Source organism: Trematomus bernacchii, unplaced genomic scaffold, assembly GCF_902827165.1.
Source record: "Trematomus bernacchii unplaced genomic scaffold, fTreBer1.1, whole genome shotgun sequence".
In the NCBI taxonomy this organism is placed as follows: Eukaryota; Metazoa; Chordata; class Actinopteri; order Perciformes; family Nototheniidae; genus Trematomus; species Trematomus bernacchii.
Window position 1 is genome coordinate 1,677,495 of NW_022987876.1, and position 26,373 is coordinate 1,703,867.

The 26,373-nt window shown below is 39.0% G+C and overlaps 1 protein-coding gene across 1 annotated transcript; it reads left to right on the top strand.

The window, feature by feature from the left end:
• Window positions 1-9,658: 9,658 nt before the first annotated feature.
• On the top strand, window positions 9,659-17,571 carry LOC117469554 (low choriolytic enzyme-like). Its single transcript, XM_034113993.1, has 10 exons — window positions 9,659-9,747; window positions 9,853-9,937; window positions 12,257-12,281; window positions 12,401-12,451; window positions 12,834-12,965; window positions 13,075-13,192; window positions 13,926-14,104; window positions 14,773-14,854; window positions 16,397-16,524; window positions 16,675-17,571. Coding segments are annotated over exons 2-10 (771 nt in total). The 5' UTR covers window positions 9,659-9,747; window positions 9,853-9,883; the 3' UTR covers window positions 16,677-17,571.
• Window positions 17,572-26,373: the final 8,802 nt, after the last annotated feature.

The following is a 26,373-nucleotide window of genomic DNA, read 5'->3' on the forward strand; positions in this document are numbered from 1 at the left end:
AACAAACGGTTAAAACGTACCTTGGTCCAAAACGACCAAGGTACGTTTTAACCGTTTGTTTTTTAGTTCTAATTGAAACTAATAATAATCTGTCGGTCTGTTGGTCTGTCTGTCTGTCTCGCGATCTGTCTATCTGGCTGTCTGTCTTGCACTGTCATGAATCCCTATCTTATAAAGTATGAGTATCTCTCTGTTTGATGTTACTGACACTGCTGAATTGATGCGGCCGTATTTCCCGTTTGCGTGGTCAAGTCAGCATCGAGGTTTTTTTCTTCAAATCTATATTAAAATAGCTTGGAGGTTGAGGATTGATAAATACTATTTAGAGTACTTTTACTGTGTAGGCTACTCTGTCAAACTCCCCTCTTGAGTACAATAATGCATGTTTTCTGCTATCTTTGATGTGAGATAAAATGATGTTCTGCCATCAATTCTTAATGAGAGTGATACTGTTTGACTCAGTATACTAATTTAACTACACCAACAAGTACTTTTTCAGGTATTCTTTTTGAAATTCCCCTCCTTAGTACAAGAATGCATCTTAAATAAAAATGTGTCATTAGACTTATATTGTTGGACAGAGTATTTTAAGAGGATATGGTAGACATGATATCAGCACTACTTCCAGTCAGTACTCCAGCAGCAGCTTGTACCCCTTGGGAAATCTTCAGAGAATATCCTGCATAGCTGGTCTATCCTTCAGCAAAGTGGCACACCCTGTCACTCTTGTTGGCCTCTTATGATGATGCTGTCTTAACCTTTAGCAGCCAGCGCCACCATTTGGTAGAGCACATTTTGTGTTTTGATATCTTGTTGAAAAATAAATAAAAAAGTGTAACTCCATCTGATTCAGCCAGCTCTATCGTTTTGGTTGACATGTTATGCACAAAACAACCTCTAGATGTCACTGTGGTTCGAACAGAATGCCCTTCAGCACTGAGAAAGTTGGCATGCTAAAAATCACTCCTGAAGAAATCACTCTTTTTGGTCAACTTTTGTAAGGTAACCATATCATTTTTGACATATTTTAGTGTCAGAGCACTTACTGAACAGAATTATATAACTTGATGCACAAAACATTTTTGTAACAAGGGTGTAATTACTTTTTTGAAAATATGCTCAACCAACTGGTCGAATTGGCCTTTTATGGTAAACTAGCAATATGACTTTTTCAGAGTTTCAGAGATGTTTTCCAATAAAATATGGTAAATAAATAGCTAGATTCATGGTAATATTACTAAATCTAGTACTGCCTTATGAGTCTCAGAGTGAAAGAGCGATAATAATTTATATAGCACCTTTCATGCTCATCTTCCATAAAAGAAAAAAATGTATTTGAGTTTGTGTTTTATTTGAGTTTGATGTATACAAATACTGTACTATATGATGATTGTTGACCAGCTCGACCAGTTGGTAGAGGCTCATAAAAACAAAACTGTGTGGTCAGTAAAAAAAATAAAAATGGTTTGTGGTTATTTGTCCTATTTGATAAAAAAATGCAAAGAAATAATTTGTCCATATATTTCTTCTTGGTCTGGCAATTAAAGGGTTAAAATATGATTATTTCTCTGCCCCTAGTTCGTTCCTCGCAGATTCTTCAGTCTCATCAGCCTCATCTTTCCATCTGTCCCAGTCAACGCATCAGCCTCCAGCACACTTTCAGTGTCTGACTCCATAGAGATATTGTCCTGATGCTGTACAAGGGTGATGCCCCATGATCAAAAAATGACCCCTGTAGAGTCTGAGTGCCACTGACCTCTACATGTCACTTGTTAGTTGCTTTTACCTTAAAGCGACTTACATACACTCAATACTGTGGACAATCCTCACAGGAGCTATTTGGGGTGAAGCCCAGGGACACAACGACATGTTGACTGCAGTGGAGATTGAACCAGTCCCCCCTGATCCGAAGATCAACGCACGATCAGCCACAGCCTCCCTAGCCATATTATGTCTGTCATTAATAACCCCTTATAACAATTTTCTTTCCTTTCTTCGCTTTACTCTTCTCTTGACTGAATTAAAAAGTCCAGTCTTTAAGTAATATTTGAAGTCCTTTTCCTGCACCTTTTTAAGGCGATGTTTGCAATATGTATTCAAAGGTCACTTGTTTAAATAAATCAATATCTGAGGTTAGCAAACAGATACTGCCTTTATCTAGAGAGCCAATGACACCCATGAAGAATTGCAAATCTTTTCATCTGCTGTATTAATAAAATTGCCATGTGTTTTCAAATTGAAAATAAGGCACTGTCAGCCCAGAACATTATTCAGGGATGCAAACTTGTCACTTGTTTGGATTCAAAACGGCAAAATTCGCCGTTTTGAATCCAAAATAGGCCGTTTGTGTGATTCATGTAGATCTGCAATAAAAATATTTTCGGGGTATGGGGGGGGTCTGGGACCCGGAGTAATCTGCGGCCGCGAGCTGTTATGTGCCATCATGACACGCATGGTGTTCTTTTTTTATATATTATAATGCAGCGCGAGCTGTGTGCTCGAGTCTTCCTGCCTGTCGGCTCTGCTCATGGATGTATAATAAGGCTCTGCCGCTCCGCTATGATGGTCTAGCTTAATTAGCTACATTACCTACGGGTGCGTTCGTTAATATTAACTGTGCGGTCCGGAGTCACTGTGGCACAGACTGGACCGCTGGTGAACAGCTGTTAGAACGGGCCGTTCAGGTGTTCAGATCAGAGCTCCCTGTCGGAGCGGCAGAGCGTATTATCGTTGAGCTAGCTAACTAGCATACATTGTCACTATCTGCTAACGTTAGCTTTAGCCTTCGTTTTCTAATAGTTTTTTTCATAGGCTATAAACGGAGGTGGTATAAGTATAGATCTTGTACTTGAGTAAAAGTAGAAGCACTCAGATCTTGTACTTAAGTAAAAGTAGAAGTACTCAGGTCTTGTACTTGAGTAAAAGTAGAAGTACTCAGATCTTGTACTTGAGTAAAAGTAAAAGTACTCAAATCTTGTACTTGAGTAAAAGTAGAAGTACTCAGGTTTGAGTAAAAGTAGAAGTACCAGAGTATAGGAACAATCCTGCAATCAAAATGTTCCTCAAATAAAAGTACAAAAGTATTATCATCAAAATATAGTTAAAGTAGCTACAGTAAAAGTAGAAGTACTCAGATCTTGTGCTTGAGTAAAAGTAGAAGTACTCAGGTCTTGTACTTGAGTAAAAGTAGAAGTACCAGAGTGTAGGAATACTCTGTTACAGTAAAAGTACTGCATTCAAAATATTCCTCAAGTAAAAGTATAAAAGTATTATCATTAAAATATAGTTAAAGTAGCGACAGTAAAAGTAGTAATTGTGCAGATTGGTCCATTTCAGAATAATATATATGATATGTTTTATAATGATTGATCATTAAAGTGTTCTCAAAGCTGGTAAAGGTGCAGCTAGTTTGAATGACTTTGTATACTGCAGGGTAGCTTGTGAATTTACTCCAGGTGGAACTAAAGTCTGATTTAACACTTGATTATATTTCACATCATTCATCCAAATCTGTAAAGTAACTAAAGGTATTAAATACATGTAGTGGAGTCAAAGTACACCATTTACCTCTGAACTGTAGAGGAGAAGAAGAACAAAGTAGCAAAACATTGAAATACATAAATAAAGTACAAGTATCTCAAAATTGTACCCAAGTATAGTACTTGTTGAGTTTGTGAACTTAGTTACTTTACACCAGTGGCTATAAAGATAGAAAGACTAAGCCTTGCACAGAGGCATGAAAATACATTTTCAAAATGCTCAACAGTGCTGCCAAAATTATAAACTGACTGCTACACAATTAAAATAAATGCTTTAATATATTTCTATTAGATGTGACTCTTTGGCGTTTCTGTTATTATTAACACTGCTGCTTTAGTTGTTCTGACTGCCGATATTCCGTGGGGTTGGGGGGCTCGGATCCTTGTCACCTTTTTCATACCTGATGAGTTTGCATCCCTGATTATACAAAATATATATATATATTTTAAAAGGGACCCGTAAGGCTTAATCAATGTTATATATATAGATCTTTATATAATATCAATATTATAATAAACTTCAACCAAAGTCAATTTCAGGAGTGGTGTTTGACACAGTTTACGTTCAATTTCAACTATTCAACCTTTTTAAATAATTTACTTTAATTTAGAATAGGTTTTTCTGAGAAAAATGTACTAACAAATTGAAAAATACAAGTTTAATAGGACAATGTGGATTTATTTTCTCTCACCTTGTAATTACACAATCAAATAATCTATAATACGGCTTTGGACTTCACTCACCAAACTTCTTTTTTTTTTAATGTTTTGCATTTGTACTATTTTGTAGTCAATTTGGACAAATATCTTTCAAACTAAAAATATGATTGCATATGGTGTGAATATGTATACCCTGCTCACTCCGTATTATTTTAGGTACAATTTATATTTTAAATGTAATGAAAAAGCCAACTCAATAGTGTGTTAAAAATAGACTTTAGGATATTGTAAAACAAAAAACTGATAATGTATTCTTAACCCTCCTTTATCTTAACATTTGCTTTACACCCTCTATCCTTGGTGGTCATTTTGACCCCAGGAGTTTAAAGCTCAAGAAAATGATCATATTCAAAATTGTTACCAAAATGTACGTTTCAAGTACTTTATGTTTCTTAGTTGACTATCTAAATATCCATTTAACTAAAACACTACTAGCCATTTTCATTACATTAGCAGTACTAAACTTACCCTGTTTTTCACGTGGGGAGCGGGACCAAGATAACTTTCCATTTTTGGAAAGTAATGTTTCTGCTTGTGTTTGACAGACAACAGGAGCATCTGCATGGGGTATTCAGGGTGGACAATTTGATAGAGGATTTCTCTGAAAGTACAAAATAAAAGTATTTTATAGTCTTTGCGCTAGTAGTCTAACTACTGAGTCCAAAATGATCAGTCTTCGAACTTAAAAGTATTTGTATTACTCGTCACATATAGCAGCAAGACAGGCATTGTTGTACCGGGACTTTGACAGGAGAGTATCAAGAAGTACACAGTAAAAGTATTTCATAGTATTTCGGATAGTTGTAACTACAACTGATTCCAACTTGATCAGTCTTATGAAAAATGTATGGCCAAAAATAATGTTATCGCTCATCAAAGATAGCAGAAGCTTGTCATTGTTGCACTGTGTAAAGGCAAAGAGTTAGAACCTTTATTTTGAAGAGTACAGCGCAAGCATAGGGCAAACTAGCCAATCAGAAGCAAGGAGGCACTGGAGACCCACCCACCTATGTAAACGAAACATTGAGTGGTATACTTGTTTTAACAGTAAGAACAGAAAAACGAAAAAACGAGCTGAATTTCCGTTTTTTGGTTTTGGGGCAAAATTGAAAAACAAAAAAACGACCCGTTTCTGTTTTATTATGAGTTTCAATAAGAACTAAAAAACAAACGGTTAAAACGTACCTTCGTCCAAAACATATTCTTAGATATAAATACCTAATTTTGAATTATTTAGACACAATCAACACTTATAGTTTCATGTCTTGTTACATAAGAATAGATCATATTTGTTAAGTGTTATTATGGTAGAATTACTATTCTTGTGGTACTACTGCCTTATTAGGCCCATATTGAGCAGAGCATATTAAGACCAAAACTCATGTACAACAACTTCCTTACTTACAATAAAAAAACACTAATTAGAGGGTTATTGAGGGAAAACTCTCAACTAATGGCTTATTACTTGTAGAATATGGTCATGCAGAATAAGGCATTAATAAGTGTTTTATAATGACTAATAAAGAGCCAATATACTGCTAATATGCATGTTAATTAACAACTAGTTGATGGTTAATTTGTGTACCTTAATATAAAGTGTTACCGATATTTCAATAAACCTTTGAAAATCGTGAAATCTTGAAAGGGATGTGCAAAATAGCCATTATATACAGTTTTTGATGAACAATTAGAGAATAACGAGTAATGAATGAGGTAAAGTGTCAGCGGGGGGGCCGGGCCTTGTTTAAGAGGCTGGTAGCGGAGGGGAAGAAACTGTTCAGGTGGCGTGAGGTTTTGGTCCCGATGAAGCGCAGCCTCCTGCCAGAGGGGACGGGGGCGAACAGTTTGTGTCCAGGGTGGGAGGGGTCGGCTACTATCTTCCCTGCCCGCCTCAGGGTCCTGGAGGCATGCAGGTCGTGGAGGGATGGCAGATTGCAGCCGATCACCTTCTCTGCAGAGCTGATGACACGCTGCAGCCTGCCCTTATCCTTGGCTGTGGCTGCGGCGTACCAGATGGTGATGGAGGAGGTGAGGATGGACTCGATGATGGAGGTGTAGAAGTTCAAGTTGAGGTAGAAGAAGAAGAAGTAGAGGTAGAAAAAGAAGAAGTAGATGTAGAAAAAGAAGAAGTAGAGGTAGAAGAAGAAGAAGAAGTAGAGGTAGAAAAAGAAGAAGTAGAAGAAGTAGAGGTACTGTATATGCATCCAGCAACAGCATGCATCATCATTGCTCCTGAGAAGCGTCTGTACTCTCAGTTCCCTAGAGAAGTCGAGCTTTACTTTGAATTGACCAACATTGTCGTCCTTTTCATGAGAAACAAGAATTTGTTTCCTGGTAACCAATCCTTTGTCACTGACCCCCTAAACCAGTGATACAGTAATGAAGATGACAACATTCCTATGTTCTTCTCACAGAGGGGAAATATACATTGTTAAAGCAAAGTGGGACAATATATATAGAGACAAAAATAAAATACTCTTAAATAAGAAGGCAAGTATTCATCGTATTGATACAAATTTTAATCAAATAAGTCCATATTAAAAGTAGAAAAAGATAAGTGGCAGTATAGATAAAACCAACACACTCTCACTCCATAAACGTCCAGGAGCGACGCTTGGTCAGGGTCCCGAGGCGTGCAGTTGGGACGCTCCTAGGCTTCTTCAGCTTCATAAACAGATGCAAATAGCTTTCAACTGATTGCAATGTATTCCCATCTGCGGCGGGATTTGACGCTCATGGAAGCACGGCATTCGTTTGTGTCGGAGGCAGTTAAAGGCAATGTGCGCGTCCATTCCCGTTGGATAACGGAGAATTGTACACCCGGAAGTAAGTATTCCCCTTACTGTCGATTGATTTGACAGTGATATCTCCACTACTCATCAACTCAAAAACACCAGATTATCCTTGTTAATTAAACGACATTGATAGGTTTTAGTGTGTGTACAATGCATTTGTCACGTTTTCCCCTTCAATTCTGAGAAACAAGTAGTTTTCTATGAGTTTTGGATGGCCGAAGACATTACATTACCCACAATCCTCTGTAGCAACCATAGACTGTATACAAAAATTAAATAATACATTATTCCGAGTGTGCTTGCTTTTCTCTTTGAAAGTCATCACATAACGGCATTGTAATACACGTTTCGGCTGCATTAAAGATGACATATCTGCCGTAGTTAACTCTATTTATAGAGCCCTGATGACAAGACTTCTAGACAAACAGGAACTGCCGCCAAAACTGAAAACTTGACGTGGATCTTAAATATATCAGCAATTAAACATCTTACATTTATTTTCACACAATACGTCTCCTTGCAGTATCAACACTAATTCGGCTGACTTTTATATTTGATCCAATTGGTAGATAGGCTGTATTTACGCCATAACGGTGCACAGCTGATAGAAAAGGACACCTACTGGTTAAAGCACGTTATTGCATTTTATAATTGTATTATTAGATATTAATAGGATCCCTATAAAGTATATTCTTTACTCGTCGTTATTCTCTACTAATAGTTAATTAAAGACTGTATATAATGACTATTTTGCACATCCCATTCAAGATTTCAAGATTTTCTAAGGTTTATTGGCATATCATATTATACACAACTACGGTGTAGTTATGCAATGAATGAAAAACTTGGATCGCAGGTTCCTCAACAGTGCATTACAAGACATCTATCAATATGTGTGTACCTCCACCATTACATTGTCATATTCTGCACATTTCTTATACTATCTACATACATCTTATAAGAGTATAATACATATGTATAATATCAGTTAAAATAAGTGCTTAAACATAGTTAACATTGCAGGAAAGCAATATATTAGACGCTAAATACTTTGTCAGGCTTAATATTTATACACATTTCACTGTGTGTGCTGTGTGCTCTGCATGTATGACCATCAAAGAGGGTTTCATCCCTCCATATTCATCTTCTATACCCCCAAAGCTTTTTTCTTATTCAAAAGAAGACCGTAACCTAAAGTATTCTTTAATGTTTAAATAAAGCCTTATTAGTTTGTCTGTTTTGCACATCCTCCTATTAATATCTAATAATAAAATTATAAAATGCAATAACGTGCTTTAACCAGTAGGATCCCTTTCTATCAGCTGTGCACCGTTATGGCGTAAATACAGCCTATCTACCAATTGGATCAAATATAGAAGTCAGCCGAATTAGTGTTGATACTGCAAGGAGACGTATTGTGTGAAAAGAAATGTAAGATGTTGTTTAATTGCTTATATATTTAAGATCCACGTCAAGTTTTCAGTTTTGGCGGCAGTTCCTGTTTGTCTAGAAGTCTTGTCATCAGGGCTCTATAAATAGAGTTAACTACGGCAGATATGTCATATTTAATGCAGCCGAACCGTGTATTACAATGCCGTTATGTGATGACTTTCAAAGAGAAAAGCAAGCACACTCGGAATAATGTATTATTTAATTTTTGTATGTAGTCTATGGTTGCTACAGAGGATTGTGGGTAATGTAATGTCTTCGGCCATCCAAAACTCATAGAAAACGACTTGTTTCTCAGAATTGAAGGGGAAAACGTGACAAAAGCATTGTACACACACTAAAACCTATCAATGTCGTTTAATTAACAAGGATAATCTGGTGTTTTTGAGTTGATGAGTAGTGGAGATATCACTGTCAAATCAATCGACAGTAAGGGGAATACTTACTTCCGGGTGTACAATTCTCCGTTATCCAATGGGAATGGACGCTCACATTGCCTTTAACTGCCTCCGACACAAACGAATGCCGTGCTTCCATGAGCGTCAAATCCCGCCGCAGATGGGAATACATTGCAATTAGTTGAAAGCTCTTTGCGTCTGTTTATGAAGCTGAAGGAGCCTCGGTGCGTCACAACTGCACGCCTCGGGACCCTGACCAAGCGTCGCTCCTGGACGTTTATGGAGTGAGAGTGTGTTGATAAAACGGAGTGTAATATATAGAAAATATTGTAGTTATATGTATTCATTTATATTTTATAGCGGTAATACATGCATATACAATATACTAAATATGCCTTTTAGTGCAGTCAAAAGGTGCATCAAATCAGTATATTTATCATATCCTCCTCGGACAATTTATACTTAAATGCAAACTATTGTTATTTCTTTATTACCTTCCATATTAATCTGTACTTTTCTGTTGTTGTGCTGCTGAAACAACTGAGTTGGGGATCAAAAGATATTTATCTTATTTTATTTTATGCACATAAATAAAAAGATGTATTAAGTGTTTCCTGGAAAGGGGAACCATTGGCCATTTATTTCTTGATAATGACTCATTTCCTTCCTGGTAAAAAATACATTTCTGTTGAATTATTCTTGAGTAGCATTCCATAAATAAAATGTTTTCACTGAAAGCTGAGGTGTCCAGATCTGAGTCCATCCTCTGACACACCCTCACAGCTTTCTATAAAGCGTGAGGATCTGAGAACCTGCTGCATCGAGCATCACAGTCAGCTTCAGCAGGTAAGCTCCACTGATCCTCTTCTCACTATTTTTGTTCTCACATAAATAATTTAGAACGTATGCATACCAAACCTTTTCCTTAACCACCAAACACTTGACTTTCAGATTTGAGGTTTGACTTCAGAGGACCACCGTCATGACTCCAGTTTTGCTTTCCGTCCTCTTCATCTCTTTGTCGGCCATTCCTCCGGTGAGTCTGACTCTTTCGTGTTAAAGCTCCCATGTCATGCTTTTCCGGTTATTACCCGTCCCCTTGTGTGTTATGAAGGTTTTTATGCATGTAAACGGTGTGCAGAGTCAAAACCCTCAAAGTACACCCTGTAGCGAGTAAAACTCTAACACAGAAAATACCTCCCCAAAACGCCTCGTTGGAGATACGTCACTGCCCATTTGAGTCTTCCATTTAGTTCCGGGTACCGCCTGATGTCATGCGGTACCCGGAACGAAATGGACCAATCCCGAAGAGCTATGGCCACACCAGCAGCGTCGTGTTCCTCCTCCAGAGGTTCGAAGAACCGGCATTTCACAGACGAAAGCTTCCAAAACATTGCCCAGTTTGAGGCCGGATATGCACAGCTTGTTTGGACCGTTTGGAGCAGGGGAAGATCTGGGTATACAACCTGTAAGTTTGCATTGTTATTTGTGTATTTATCAAACAAGACTGTTTAAATGTGTAAACTGTGTTGGACTGCTAAGCCATTGACACAGTGCTAACTAAGTTGCTAGAGTTTCCATATATCAACTCTAATATCAGCAGATGGCCTTGCATACATGTATCTCATAGCAGGAGAATGTCTGCATTCACACACAAAATACCTATTGACAGTATACTCCGGGTGATTTGCCGGTCAGTCGCGAAACGTAATTACATTATAGCTGGCGTAGCGATCTAACACACGGAGCTAGAGCTAGTTTCGGTCAGAAAAACATTTTTGTGATGCTACGTTGCTAGCGTTTAAATATATCAACTACAATGTCAGCAGATGGCCTTACATGTTTGTCATGGCAGGAGAATGTCTGCAGTCACACACACGGAATACTCATACAGTATACTGTACTGTGATTTACCGTACATTGTGACCGTACATATACTGCATGTAGCTAACGAGGCTAGCTGTATGCTAGCGCAAAACAATGTATTCATGCAAGTTACATTGTATGACCGAACGTAGCAGAATACCCGTATACGATTGCAATTATAAACACGTTATTGCTAGCCTAATATGAACCACTAGCTTTTGTTCATAGTAGTTTTATTACACTGCATTATAGTTCCCTTTCCTCCAAGCTAACGTTCATATCGTGTTAGCTACCAAGGTAAACAAAGCTAGGTTAGCATATTAGCAGGCAAGCTGTTCATTACACAACTACTACTAACGAATCTAAAACAACTAAGTTTCTCTAATATTTTGTGATTTGCATTTGATTTCGTCCAGCCAGATCCTGGCGGACAATCCATGACGGGGAAGGGATTCTACTACTACTGAGGGTGCTAAAAGGCACCGCACCGACTGTGCGCAGGCAAGATGCGAGGAGGAGGAATGGATGATATACCGTGTATATATGTATATTTATGTTCATTTTGTACATTTCTAAAAATAAAGTTTAATGGAAATACTTAGTAGGCCTATCCTTTCTTCCCTGAATTCATATATAGCAAACCATGATTTGATTTCTCATCAAACAGTAGTAGTTTATAACGGGTAAAAATAACTTACTCTTTGTTATGAGAGTAGCTCGTAGGCCACAACGGAAAGGCAAGGAGACATACACGAGTTTACAAAACCACGGCACATTTATTGTAGTAAATGCAGAGACAGGTGGTCGAGGGGAGAGGGTCGCTCAGTTCGTCCTTCTGCAGCCGCTTTGGAGAGAGACTCCGGGCCGCTGGGATTAATAGCACCGGCTACGGAGGTGTCCGTGATCGCGCTGATTACCCTCTTCAGCTCCACCCCACCGTAAGACAAAGGCCCTGAGGCCGTCACACTCTTCTATAACAACAGTTAAAAATATATATGTATATAAAATATACCGCTGTACCGACGCCATGATAAGACTGATGTTACGCTGAGAGCAGCCGGGAAAAGCACTGACATGGGCGCAGCCTCTCTGGTGGTTGACTAATCAGAACGAGTGGCCGAGCTGACCAATCGGAGCACACTAGGCTCACAGGGAGGGGGGGGCAAGAGCTCCAACGAGTCGTTTAGTGGAGAAAGTGAATACTGCTGAATACACATGCTTGACAGAGATGCTGTATGCGAAACCAATGTGAGTTTGGAAAATTGCACAGTATAAATCTATTTTAGTATACCTCAACAATGTAATTATGATCAGTGGAAATGGCCATGACATGGGCCCTTTAACACAAACAGTTGCTGTGGGATTGACAAACAAAATGTTTATTTTGTATTTATAGAAAAAAGGGCATACATTATTTTATTTGTATGAATAACATTGAAGAAAAATAACATATTTTTTATATTTATAATGTTGTTCATTCGTTTTGCAGGGTGCTACTGATAACGGAGAAAAACGTGAGTTGGAAATGAAGAATTTACTGTATATTGACATTTGTTTCTTCTTAGTTTCTCTTGATTCACATCTGACTTTTAAATGTTCTGGTATCATTTGTTTTCTCTGTTTGTTGTTTCAGAAGAGTCTTTGGACGCCTCTGACATCATCGAGAGAGCTAATGCTGACATAAGTACGACACCAGTTTCATATTTTCTATCCAAAATCCAAAAACATGATGGCAAAATTACAATAAGACTTGGTATAGATCTCATCTCTGTTTGACAAAGTCGAACAACAGAATATGAGTTTTCAAAAGTTACCATTGAAGACATTTATTAAGGATTCTTTTCCAAAAATCTATTGGATTCAGCTTGTGTTATTTGAGGACATTTTAAGGTTTCTCATTGTTGGTCAGACATGCTTGTGTGTTTTGTAACTTGTTAAAATGTATTTTTCAAGAAGGGAAAAACCCTTAGCCTCAGCAAATTTGTAAATTTCAATGATATTTGTGAAACTCCAGACTCATGTTACGGATATTCATGAACAAATGTGTTTTACTTATTGTTCTGCAGCTACGCACCTGGTCGACGGCGACATTGTGCCAAATGTAAGAAGGAATGCAATGCCCTGCACGGCTAAAGGCTGCAGATGGCCCAAATCTAGAGGACACGTAAACGTACCGGTCTACATCTCCCCCAACTACAGTAAATACACATTTGCCCTAAAATTCAACCTAAATGTGAGATCTTATGCTGGAAGGCAGACCAGGTTTGGTGAGAACAGTGCTCAGCACCCTGTTTTTTGTCTCTGCAGCCAGAACAGAGCGCAACATCATCATCAAAGCCCTGGTGACCTTCCACGCATCCACCTGCATTCGCTTTGTCTGGAGGAACACCCAGCGAGATTACCTCGACTTCTTCTCTGGATCTGGGTAAGAACACACATTGTAACACAAAGAAATCTCATTATTCTGTGATTACATTTTAACTTTCTCAGTCTGAATCTGTTTCTGTTTTGGTTGGTCGTGATGTTGCTTCATGTCAGTGTTGAAGAAAATCATACTTTAGGGGAGGGGCTTCATTTCACTACTTTTTGTACAGGGTCACCAAATATTAATTAAAAGTGCTTATAGTTATACTTTGTACAACTGAATTTCCCCACGGGGATTAATAAAGGTCCATCTTATCTTACTTGATGGGGGAGGAAAGAAGATGAAAACCAAGCTCAAAAAAAAACTTTTCAGTTTTGTCCAATCTTCTTGCGAAAAGTTGGATAACTATACCTATTTGATAATCAAACTATTGTTTGACTTTAAATTAAACTTCTGAGAAGTTTGAAGAAGAATCTGTCTTTGGTGTACAGATAACAACTCACGGACATGTGAAAAAAGTAAGGTAAAATGTATATACTCAGGGAATGTACGAGTAAGTAAATTAGCTACTTTGGAATGTAAAAAAACAACCGATCCCTGTTTCTCACAAGAGTGTGTGTGTGTGTGTGTGTGTGTGTGTGTGTGTGTGTGTGTGTGTGTGTGTGTGTGTGTGTGTGTGTGTGTGTGTGTGTGTGTGTGTGTGTGTGTGTGTGTGTGTGTGTGTGTGTGTGTGTGTGTGTGTGTGTGTGTGTGTGTGTGTGTGTGTGTGTGTGTGTGTGTGTGTGTGTTTTAGGTGTTGGTCCTACCTGGGCCGACAGGGTAGAGGACAGCGCGTCTCCCTGAAGAAAAATGGTTGTTTGGGCACATCCACAGTGCAGCACGAGGTTCTCCACGCTCTGGGCTTCCAACACGAGCAAGTCCGCTCCGACAGAGACCAATACGTCTCCATCCTCTCCCAGAACATTAAGCCAGGTCAGATCACACACAAACGCTCTAATCCACAGTCCTGATTGTACAGTATGTGTTGTATGAAAAATGATGCGATCTACAGAGAGGTGAGTTTAAGTTCATGCCTTATGTCTGAAAAGCCACCAACATCAAAGTCATTGCCATGATAGCAGCTCTGGAGGGTCTTTCCCATTCCCCAGTTTGTACATCCTCCATCCCACTTGAAAAAGCCCCTGTCTTGTGTTTAGTCTTTTAGAATGATAACATCTGATAATTACAAGTCGACACAAAGGAAATCTGAGGCTGGGGAAGGTGTTAGCTTTGCAGAGATAAGTATTGGAAACATTTAGATTTGTATCTGATGGCATTAGATTTAAATAATTACAATATATTATCTTGGAATTTTGTGCCAATCCATCTTTAGATGTTGAGATATTTGACTGGACAGGTGAAAGCTTTAGCCAAGTTGCTGCACTAGAAGAAAAGTCAGGGAAACATCCTGTGAGCATCATGAATGTCTGGCTTAAATCCATCCAATAGTTACTAATGCAATAAAGGAGTTAGCTGTGAAGTCTACCAGCATGCTTTTAAGCAAGTTGTTCCCATATTTTCAATCCAGCGTTTATAAAAAAGCAAAAATGTAAAAACTGTTCTCAAATATAAATGCTCTCTTCTTCTCTCTTCCTGTGCAGGAAAAGAAGGTAACTTTAAGAAGCAGCAAACTAACAACTTGGGTACTCCCTACGACTTCGACTCTGTCATGCACTACGGAAAGTGAGTGTTTGTGTGAGTGTATGTATGTATGTATGTATGTATGTATGTATGTATGTATGTATGTATGTATGTATGTATGTATGTATGTATGTATGTATGTATGTACAGTATGTATGTAGTATGTATGTATCAGCGACGTGCAGTCAGTGGAGGCAGGGGAGGCAGAGCCTCACCTGTCATACTCCAATGTAACGGAAAAACAACTAAAGAAAAACGAAATAGTAATAATAATAAAATGTCTCCACTGATCTGTGTTGTAAGTGTGATTTATGTATGATTCTAATCGGTTTTTATAGTCAAAATCAGCAAATTTGCCGAGCTCCGCTACGGGAGCGATGACAAGTGAGGCAGGCACGTGCTCTGCCTCTCGTAAGCCCACAGTAACTTGCTGGAGCACGGGCACTAATTTAGCGCGGGCACTTATTTTGTGAGCGCGCTCAAGCCAGTTACCATGGGGTGAGGTGAGGCACAGATGAGATCTGCCTCACCTCAGAATGCGTCACCCCACAGAAACTGGCTGGAAAGCGGGCCCTAAGCGCATGCCTGTTACCATCTCACTGTAGGTCACCAATGTAATGTATGTAGATCCCTTTATTACATTTATCCTCGCCATCCATAGTCTCTAAATAACTTATTTCACGTATATATGATATTTAGGCTCGCTGGTCTCAACGGCAATGAAAATGCACCAGGGGAGGCAGCCATAACCTCTGCCGCACTGAAGGGGGCGCACGTGAGCCCACAGGTTCTTGTTGCTACTGTAAATTCTACACAGAGACGGTAGACGCAAACAACAAGCTAGACTTTTGAAACTAGAGGAAGATAAGGAGGACTTTTACAAAAAAGTAATAGAGATTGTTGTCCAGAAGGATAGCATGGACTTCAAGTCAAGGTAAGACCACATTTCTAATGAAAATGGGATCTTACTAAGAAAGAACAATCCAATATTTAGATTTTGGGTATCCTTTTGTTGAACGGTCTGTTTAAAATGAATCGAACCATCAGACTAAAAAAGCTTTTGAAAATAACCGAATATTTCGATTAAGGTCAAAATATAATATTTGTAAATCTGACTCAGTGAGTCAGTGCCTCATGTATGTATGTATGTATGTATGTATGTATGTATGTATGTAGGTATGTATGTATGTATGTATGTATGTATGTATGTACAGTATGTATGTATGTATGTATGTATGTATGTATGTATGTATGTATGTATGTATGTATGTATGTATGTATGTATGTATGTATGTATGTATGTGCATATATGATACTCAGATCTTTTACTCTAGTAAAAATAGCTATTCTAGGTTGTAAAAGTATTATTTGACATGTAAAAGTCCTGCATTCAAAATCAAACGTTTAATTATTATTCATCGTTTTTTTTTCTTCAATTTTGGGTAATATTTCATCCAATATTTGATTAAATCACTTTTAGGTCTTACATCTAACTTGCCTAGTGAAGAAGCAAGTATCTGTGTGCTTGTGATGTGTGTGTGCAGCTCTGTTTGCCAAAAATGTTGTCTTCTTTTGATCCTCAAGACACAGCTTCAGCAAAAACAACGAACCAACCATCCTCGCTAAGAAAAATCCGAGTCGTGACTTTGGGACTGCTCGTACGATGAGCAAGAATGACATTGCCCGTGTCAACAAGCTTTACCGATGTAAATGTAAGTGGGAAATAATGCTATATTCTCCAAAAGAAACCTAAACACAGCGGATACATCCAACTAATATAGCTGTAACAGCAGAACAAGAAAGAAAGGGTTGAAATATTGTTTCTCTGAGAAATGTATTAAAATCTTTCTTTTCCTCACCAGAAACGGAAGTAAAGGGTCGGCCTCCAGATAATTCAACTCCCGGCTTTTTATGATTCAACCAAAGGTCCAGATCTGTTGTTTAACAGTGGCTAACTTTCAAATAATTTGTTAATGGATTTAAATCATTTACTCACTTTATTGATTTTAAAATATACTCTTTATGATATGCTTATGGTTTTACTTAGTGGGCTAAAGACACATGCAATTGTTAATGACGTGTCCAGGGGAAGAACATTTAAAACAATTTGAACAATGAATTGATCATAGAGACAATGATGAAAAACATGTTGATGTAATGGAATTGCTGATTGGTACTGATGATTTTAATGACTTTGTATTTATCTTTGCAATGAAGTTAGCAATTTGTTCAATAAATATTTAGATATATATTTCCTTTAATTAGAAATGAAGCTGTAATTACTCTCACTTTGAATCCCTAACTATGGATAAGAAATACTCAGAACAAGTACCAACAGAACGATGTGTAAGACATATTACTGTACGAGTAAATATTCTCTATTCAAAAACAGTTAGTTAAAAGTACGTTACGATCGAACATCTTAGACCTCTGACTGATATATTATATATAATAATACATAGTTATATAAATCATATACAAATGCTCGATTAGTCCAGTGGTTTCCAAGCAAATAAATCTGGAGGGTCTTGAGATCATAAATGAGAAATAATTGTATCATACTGTATGTGCTCAAACACGCTGACACAGTGAGCACATATGTCTCAATTAGAGTGGCATAGTCTGTTCTGGAACTACTTTACAAACTGTATTGATCCTTCGGATAAGTAAGAGTAGTTAACAACATGCAGAATAGTTGTGGTATCTGTAATACTTCGATACATTAGGAAAAAAATACAAATAAACATATTGTAAGTGGATGTGAAGATGTATTCTTTGGTTCGCAGTCCAGGAGAAAGTTAAAAAGGAGACGAATGGAGTCTCGGAAAGTTCAAATGAGTAATTTAATAAAGTAGCGTTGGTTTGAATCAAACAGGTAGTTTACACAGCGCTGTGTACAGAGAGAGAGAGAGAAAGAATCCCCCCGCTGGGAGAGTATGCCGGTTCCTTCTCCTCTTCTCATTGGCTGCTTCGGGTCTTCCTCCCGGCTCCGTTCCTCTGGATTAATATCGCATCAAATAATAGGATTTAGACGTTGTGTGTCTATTGTGTAACTCCACTAGCCTTTCCTCCTCATATTCTCATTCATGACTTTTGATTTGATCCATTCTAACCGCTGAAAACAAAGATAACGTAAACCCGGAAGTGACGTAATGTAAACATCCGGGTTTTCCTTCAAAATAAAGCTTTTCAAAATAAAATGGTGCATTCATTTAATATTCACGTATCATATTGATTTTAATTTCTTACAGATGCAAGAAGCAAAGTTTGGCTTCTCCACCTCAACACATAATAAAACAGAGAGAAAAAAGAGATGTACGATTAGCTGGCTTATTCTGCCATCTATTGGCCAAAGGCTGATACAGAATAAGGGTGGTGAAATGACCACCCAATAGTTATTCACTTGCAAATAATCACACATAAACGACTATGAACACATATATTGACTATGTGATAACTATAATATTTAAAGGGCCCATGTCATGGCTATTTCCACTGATCATAATTACATTGTTGAGGTATACTAAAATAGATTTATACTGTGCAATTTTCCAAACTCACATTGGTTTCGCATACAGCATCTCTGTCAAGCATGTGTATTCAGCAGTATTCACTCTCTCCACTAAACGACTCGTTGGAGCTCTTGCCCCCCCCCTCCCTGTGAGCCTAGTGTGCTCCGATTGGTCAGCTCGGCCACTCTGTTCTGATTAGTCAACCACCAGAGAGGCTCCGCCCATGTCTAACAGTGCTTTTTCCGGCTGCTCTCAGCCGAACATCAGTCTTATCATGGCGTCGGTACAGCCGTATATTTTATACGCCAACTAACCGAACTGTACCTACAACTGTTGTTATAGAAGAGTGTGACGGCCCCAGGGCCTTTGTCTTACGATGGGGTGGAGCTGAAGAGGCTAATCAGCGCGATCACGGACACCTGGCCGGAGCCGAGGTGCTAGCCAGCTGCCCGGAGTCAAACGGCGGCCCCTCTCTCTCTCCAAAGCAGCTCAGCGATCCTCTCCCCTCACCACCTATCTCTGCATTTACCACAATAAATGTGCCGTGGTTTTGTAAACTCGTGTATGTCTCCTTGTTTTTCCGTTGTGGCCTACGAGCCGGTCATAACAAAGAGTAAGTTATTTTTACCCGTTATAAACTACTACTGTTTGATGAGAAATCAAATCATGGTTTGCTATATATGAATGATATGTTATAGGAGCAAATAATTCAGGGAAGAAAGGATAGGCCTTCTAAGTATTTCCATTCAACTTTATTTTTAGAAATGTACAAAATGAACGTAAATATACATATATACACGGTATATCGTCAATTACTCCCCGTTGTCGGCATCTTGCCTATAGCAGCCGGGGCTTTTTAGGACGAGGCATCAGTGTGGTAGTCCAGTCATGTATTGTCCGGCAGGATCTGGCTGGACGAAATCAAATGCAAATCACAAAATATTAGAGAATCTTAGTTGTTTTAGATTCGTTAGTAGTAGTTGTGGTAGGAGTGTGGATCTAGCTAATGAACAGCTTGCCTGCTAATATGCTAACCTAGCTTTGTTTACCTTGGTAGCTAACACGATATGAACGTTAGCTTGGAGGAACGGCAACTATAATGGAGTGTAATAAAACTACTATGAACAAAAGCTAGTGGTTCATATTAGGCTAGCAATAACGTGTTTATAATTGCATTCTTCTACGGGTAGTCTGCTACGTTCGGTCATACAATGTTTCCCGCTAGCATGTATAGCTAGCCTCGTTAGCTATACATGCTATCAGCGTCGGAGGAAAGCCAACTGTAATGTACCGTCCTTTGGGGGTCTGTGAGCGGGCAAAGAGAGGGGATTTCCCCGTTGTCTCTGCTGGAAGTGTGAAATAAACTTAGTTGTTTGATGTTCGTCAGCTTGCCAGCTGGATTACAATGCTAATCTACGTTTGCTAGTTGTTCAATATGCTATACTATACTATGAACAACAGATAGTGTTTCATATTAGGCTATCAAGCACATGTTTACAATTGCAATCTTATATGGGTAAAAACAATGTTTTTCCGAGCAAACTCATGTCTAGCTCTTAGTAGCCTTGTTGTTTAGCTCGGTAGCATACACGCTCGGACACGCCAGCTATAATGTAATTACGTTTCGTTTACGTTTCGTAAATCACCTGGAGTATACTGTCTATGAGTATTTCGTGTGTGAATGCAGACATTCTACATACATGTATGTAAGGCCATCTGCTGATATTAGAGTTGATATGGAAACGCTAGCAACTTAGTTAGCACAGTTAGCACTGGCTTAGCAGTCCGAAACATGTTTACACATTTAAACAGTCGTGGTAGATACCTTGTTTGATAAATACACAAATAACAATGCAAACTTACAGGTTGTGTACCCGAATCTTCCCCTGCTCCAAACTGTCCAAACAAACTAGGAATAGCATCGTCCTTCAGTTTCAAATGCTGTGCATATCCGGCCTCAAACTGGGCAATGTTTTGGAAGCTTTCGTCTGTGAAATGCCGCGCACACAGTAACGTTCTTCGAACCTCTGAAGGAACAGTGTTAAAAAGAAACTGACTTCGTCGTGGTTCTTCCGTCGGTAGGACAAACAGCTCAGATTTCTCCTCACATTTCAGGAAACAGGTCCTTGGCAGTGGCATGACTGGATCGATTGTGAACTGAACCAGAGCTTCCAACAGTAAACGTTAGGCTGGCAGAGGGTGCGGCCAGCGCCGTTGGGTGTGGCCATATCTCTTCGGGATTGGTCCATTTCGTTCCGGGTACCGCATGACATCAGGCCGTACCCGGAACTAAATGGAAGACTCAAATGGGCAGTGACGTATCTCAAACGAGGCGTTTTGGGGAGGTATTTTCTGTGTTAGAGTTTTACTCTCTACAGGGTGTACTTTGAGGGTTTTGACTCTGCACACCGTTTACATGCATAAAAACCTTCATAACACACAAGGGGACGGGTAATAGACAGACGACTTGAAAGGACTTGACTGTTTAAAATTAAATATTTGCGTTTGTTTTTGTAGTGAGATATTACGTTTAGTTTTTTCGAAAAACGTGATTGGGTGATTATAGCGCCATGCCTGGCAACCCACTAGACGGCAGGAGTGTCAGTTAACATGGCAGCGGCTAGCGTTACTCCAAAAATAGTGAGGTTTGGATTCAAGGATTATGTTGTCGATGACGCTAATAAGAAGAGAACAGCGGTATGCAGGGTCTGCAGCATAAAGATCAGTGACACGACCACCACAACATCCAACTTCATTCGTCACTACAAAAAAACCCACTGAGAAAGGTGCGTGAATGTGTTGTGTTAGCTAGAAAGCTAACGTTAAGTTTAAGCTACGTTAGACTTGGTTTCAAATCGATTAAGCATTGCAAAGAGAATACAAAACGGTAAATTAACACTAGAACCGCCAAGGGATTCATTTGTACTAACCCTGATACTGACGGGCCGTCAGGAGAGGGAGAGAGAGAGAGGAAAAGAGATGCCTCGTTTATTTCCCCTGTGTTATTATCAGAAAGTTACTGTAAACTGTTGAATAATGTAGTTCATCTACTTTTAGTAGTTTGTTTAAATGTTTTAATTATGTTGTTTTTGTTTGTAGAAGTGCATCATTCCTTGATTTATTGTAAAATGAATCTGAACTTTTTGATCTGTTATGATGATAAACTGAAGCCATTTCTAAATTAACCCAATTAACTGAGTTTTAAATCGTCCTACTTAGTTTATACGGAAATTATGAAGAGGAACAAATGAAATGATTTGAAAATGATATCTATGTAGGTGCTGACGCTGTTGGCGGTTCTAGTGTTAACAGACATTTAAATTAAATATGTGTAATGGCAAATGCCATATATGATTTTCTTACCTGGAATTCTGCCTTTTTGAACAGACTTTTTGATTGCGTCCTAGCTATATTGTCTGCAGTTCTAGGGTTAATATGAATCTAATATGATTGTCATCGGTCTAAATTAGATTTCAAATTATTAACTGTCTATGTAATGAAGATCATAGTGTGGGTTGAATCCATTTTCATAACCACTGTCTTTTAACTGATTTAAATGCGGAAACTGGGCTTATTCATCAGAATTTTGTATGACTTGACTTGACTTGACCTGAGCAATGACTTGACTTGACTTGCTTGACTCTCACCACAGTGACTTGGGACTTGCTTGATACTTGTAGGTCAAGACTTGAGACTTGCTCATGACTTGCACATGTAGGACTTACTCCCACCTCTGAAAGTAATTCACACAGCCTCTTCCCTCTTCTCTCTGTGAGGAGCAGCAGGTTCAGCTTTCAGAACAAAGTAACAAAAAACTAAAATGGCATTCATTTTTTTAAATATGTCGTGTAGTAATAGATTTATTTATTTTTCTTCTCAAGAGAGTACCAGAATGTGTATTTTATGTTAGTATTTAAAAAAATCTCCTGGGGGAAAATCCCCCCAGACCCCAGGGGTTGGGTTTTCAGCATGTCAACTCTTTCACCTGTGGGGAAATTGCAGGATTGGCTCCAGGTCGCCCTTTTTATTTACTACAAGACAAATGTGCCTTTTTATTTCATACAGTTCAATTTGGATTGAGAGAGACAGGGAAATAATCTAAACCTCACGCGTGGCGTTTCACTGTCGGGGGGAGCGTGTATGTAATTACATTGCAAATACTGATTTGAGCCCCACCACTGTATGGGTTAGCCCTACCATATTGGCGCATTTCCACTGCACGGCCTCGCTCGGCCTCGCTCGGTATGGCTAGGCCTCGTTAGGACTGGCTCACTTTATGGCGCATTTCCATTACAGTTTAGGAACTGGGGTAGTATCTATAGTAACGCAGTGTAGGCGGAGCCGTGACGTCATCTTCAATGAGAACCCCAGAAAAACAACACAGCCGTTAGCTGTTAGCACTCAGAGCTCACAGCTCCTCATATCTGTTCAGAAACTAGACAAAAGTTAAACAAGTACAAACCACAGACTGCCTGTGTCATGGCGAATACAGTCGCTACTTTATTTATGTCTGTATAGGCCGTTGTTGTGAGTGTGGACGGTCGGAGCATATACTGCGTTAGCTTAGCCAATCTCCATTTAGAAAACACGCATTTTAAAAGGTTTTTCGCCTGCCGTCTGTCTGCAGACTTGACAAAGCATTAATTCATGGTTTTTACTAACCGGTATCAGTATGTTGTTACTTCGGCATCATTTTGAAACGTGTATTACAATTAAATCACGGTCAAATATGTCCATCTTGTTGTAGTTGTAGCCCCCTTGCCAGTGATTCTCTCTCTAGTTTAGCATACTCAGCCCGACTCAGCCTCGTTGTCTCTGGCCCTAGACCCACGATTTTATGAGGCCAGAAAAACTGTGAATTAGGACCCGCCGGCCGGTACTAGGCCAAGTGGAAACGCAACCAAAAACGGGCCGCTGACGTCACAGCCCTCTTAAACCGTGCTCCGCGCTGTAGTGGAAACGCGCCATATTGGCGCGATTACCCAACAAAAATACTCTGGAGCCGCAACTGCGGACCCGTATTGCGCATGCGCAGATCTAAGATCCAGTAGAAATGATAAAAAAGTAAAAGTCTGCTGCTTATTGTTCTACTAGGCCAAAATAGAGTCAAAGAGTATATGAAAGTGAGAGTGTGTTAATTAATATATTTGGGAGTTTGGAGTAAGTCTGTAGATTTGTTTGTGTGTGTGTGTTTCATGTATAGGCCTCTCACGATAATTAATTTTGTTGGATACATTTTCCCGGAAATTATTGCGATAAACGATAATATTGTCGGCACCGTTGTATGACCATTTTAGACCACTGACATAATGATAATATATAATAATAATTCAAGTACATCCTTTCAAACTGCTAGTCACATCCTCATGTAAATGGCAATTTATCGATGTCAGAAAAGTTATCGAGTTCATTTTTATTTATCGTACGATAAGTAAATTAATTGCTTATCGCGACAGGCACACAATAAAACAGTGGAAACAAACATGTTTGACTTTCATTAGTGAATGAAACTGTGTGCCCTTTATAGTCTGAGTCCATCATTGTGTATTTGTATATATTGTATATATATTAGGGCTGTCAGTCGATTAAAATATTTAATCGCGATTAATCGCATGATTATCCATAGTTAATCGCGATTAATCGCAAATTAATCGCACATTTTTTATCTGTTCTAAATGTACCTTAGAGGGATATTTTTCAAGTTTTTAATACTCTTATCAACATATGAGTGGACAAATATGCTTTATATGTTTGTTTATTATCATTTGAACAATGACAAATATCCTCATGAATATTAAACACAACAACATTACAAATATTCGCCTCAATTCAACCTGGAACCTCTCTCATACAATAATACTGTGTGTGTGTGTGTGTGTGTGTGTGTGTGTGTGTGTGTGTGTGTGTGTGTGTGTGTGTGTGTGTGTGTGTGTGTGTGTGTGTGTGTGTGTGTGTGTGTGTGTGTGTGTGTGTGTGAGAATGTGGAGACACTGTGATGGATCGTTGGAGCTATGTGCAGCTCAAGGCATATATGCTCGAACGGGAGCTGCCTGGACGCTGCAATCATGTTGCGCGTACTATCCGTGCTGAGTGTGCTGACTTTTCGTACAATGTCCCACTGTCTGGCTACCTGCATAAAGTCAAGTGCTCGGCGCAGTTGTCGGCGAAATGTCATTGAAACAGCTCCTTATATCCGTTAGCAATAGCTAGCACCAGATGCTAACAACAACACGTAAGGTGTGCCTCGCTCGCGCGAGTCGCGCCACACATACACACTCCCTCCCGGTCCTCCCGATGGCCAGTCCGGGCCTGCCGGTGAGCGTGGAAGTGTGGTCTGCCACAAGCGGGCGGCAGGAGCGGGGCTGTCAGCATCAGCTTGTAGATGGTATTTTACACTCGATGCGCTCTGAATCTACGGCGGCCGAGGACAAAAAATACACATGCGTTAATCGCGTTAAAATAATTAGTGACGTTAATTTTTTTTTGCGTTAACGCGTTATTAACGCGTTAACTTGACAGCCCTAATATATATCCTATATGCTAAGGTCCTGCTGCTGACACGATAGCAGTCATTTCGTGCGCATATGTGTAATTAAATCGAATTAAACCCATGATATCAAAATCTCACTCCAGCCAGGTACCCAAAGTTGGCAACCCTGGGTTGCATTAACAAATAACTATAAAACAACAATACTGTAGAATAACACAATGAATGTCGTGAATACACCGAAATACACGTGTTGAAGCAGTTCGCTGCTGATTACTACGCCCCCCGCGCGGGCCGAATATTCGCTGCTGATTACTACCGAATATCCGGAGCCCGAAAAATGGTATTCGGGACAGCCCTAGATCATTCTGCTTCAGTTTGTGGGCTCCAGCCAGTTTATGGTAGCAGCACGTTAACAGCTTCATCCTTTGATCAGACCCCCGGTATACCCTAGTCAGCGCCCCTAGTTACACCAATCAGCGTGCGATTACCGTACAGCCTATCACAATGCGTGACGTCATTGGTAAGCGACGGACCCCGAACATATATGGTAGGGCGAACACATATGGTACTGACACCGGGCGGAAACATGTTTTGATTATAAAAACCTCAATATTATCTTATTTATAGTTAGTTCAGTAGACAAATGTACATGTTAACAATGGGTTACAAATAGTAAAATGATTGAACGTGGCTATTGTTTTATACTGTGCATTAAGAACATGTATTACTTCATTTTTAATGTTTCCTCGTCTGTGGGTTATATTATGTATACCACCTTGTAACTCCTGTAAATAAAACATACTGAAATGAATAAAAGGTCTTTAATTAAACTAATCCTGCATGCTAAACCGTCACACTGACTAATATGTAATGCTCATTTAGCTAGAGGTGGGTCTTCTTCAGTAGCAAGATTACTGTTTAAATCCTGTCATACCAACAATGGGAATCAGTTCAATGTATTACCAGACATGTAATCATAAATATTATCTTGTTTATGAAGTGAATTTAACTTCTTTTGGCGACCATGTACAGTCAATATAAAAAGGTGAACATAGATAATGAAAATGTTTTCTTTTAATTTGGACAATTAACTGACAGAATAAAACACTTAATGCTCTACTCACCTGTTATCATCGTTTTTAAAGTGAAACAGTTGTAATGTTGGCTCCTAGAATAAGCGTAAAACAACCTTTCCCTAAAGATATAACTAAGGAGCATTACTATTCCTTGTGGCTCTTGTGTTTAGATATCTTTATATACACACACACACACACACACACACACACACACACACACACACACACACCATAAATAGTTCGACCAATTCAGTTACTCTTGTTTACGCTGAACTAATACTCATAAATTAATGTATTCTGATTATACTCTGGCAAACCCTCAGTAACTGAGATTAGGTACTCATTTATTGGGATTGTAACATCAGTCAACTTCAAACCCAGTTCCTTCATCACGGTACAGCAAAGTACTAAAGTTAAGTGTGTACCAGTGTAATCATTAGTTTTACAATTACAATATTATTATGTAGGATTGTAACTCTTTAA

Excerpts from the sequence above, each read along its gene's own strand:
- LOC117469554 (XM_034113993.1), top strand. The coding sequence starts at position 9,884 with ATGACTCCAGTTTTGCTTTCCGTCCTCTTCATCTCTTTGTCGGCCATT. Across the intron at positions 12,282-12,400 it reads TACTGATAACGGAGAAAAAC|AAGAGTCTTTGGACGCCTCT; the intron begins GTGAGTTGGAAA and ends TTGTTGTTTCAG. Across the intron at positions 12,452-12,833 it reads GAGAGCTAATGCTGACATAA|CTACGCACCTGGTCGACGGC; the intron begins GTACGACACCAG and ends ATTGTTCTGCAG.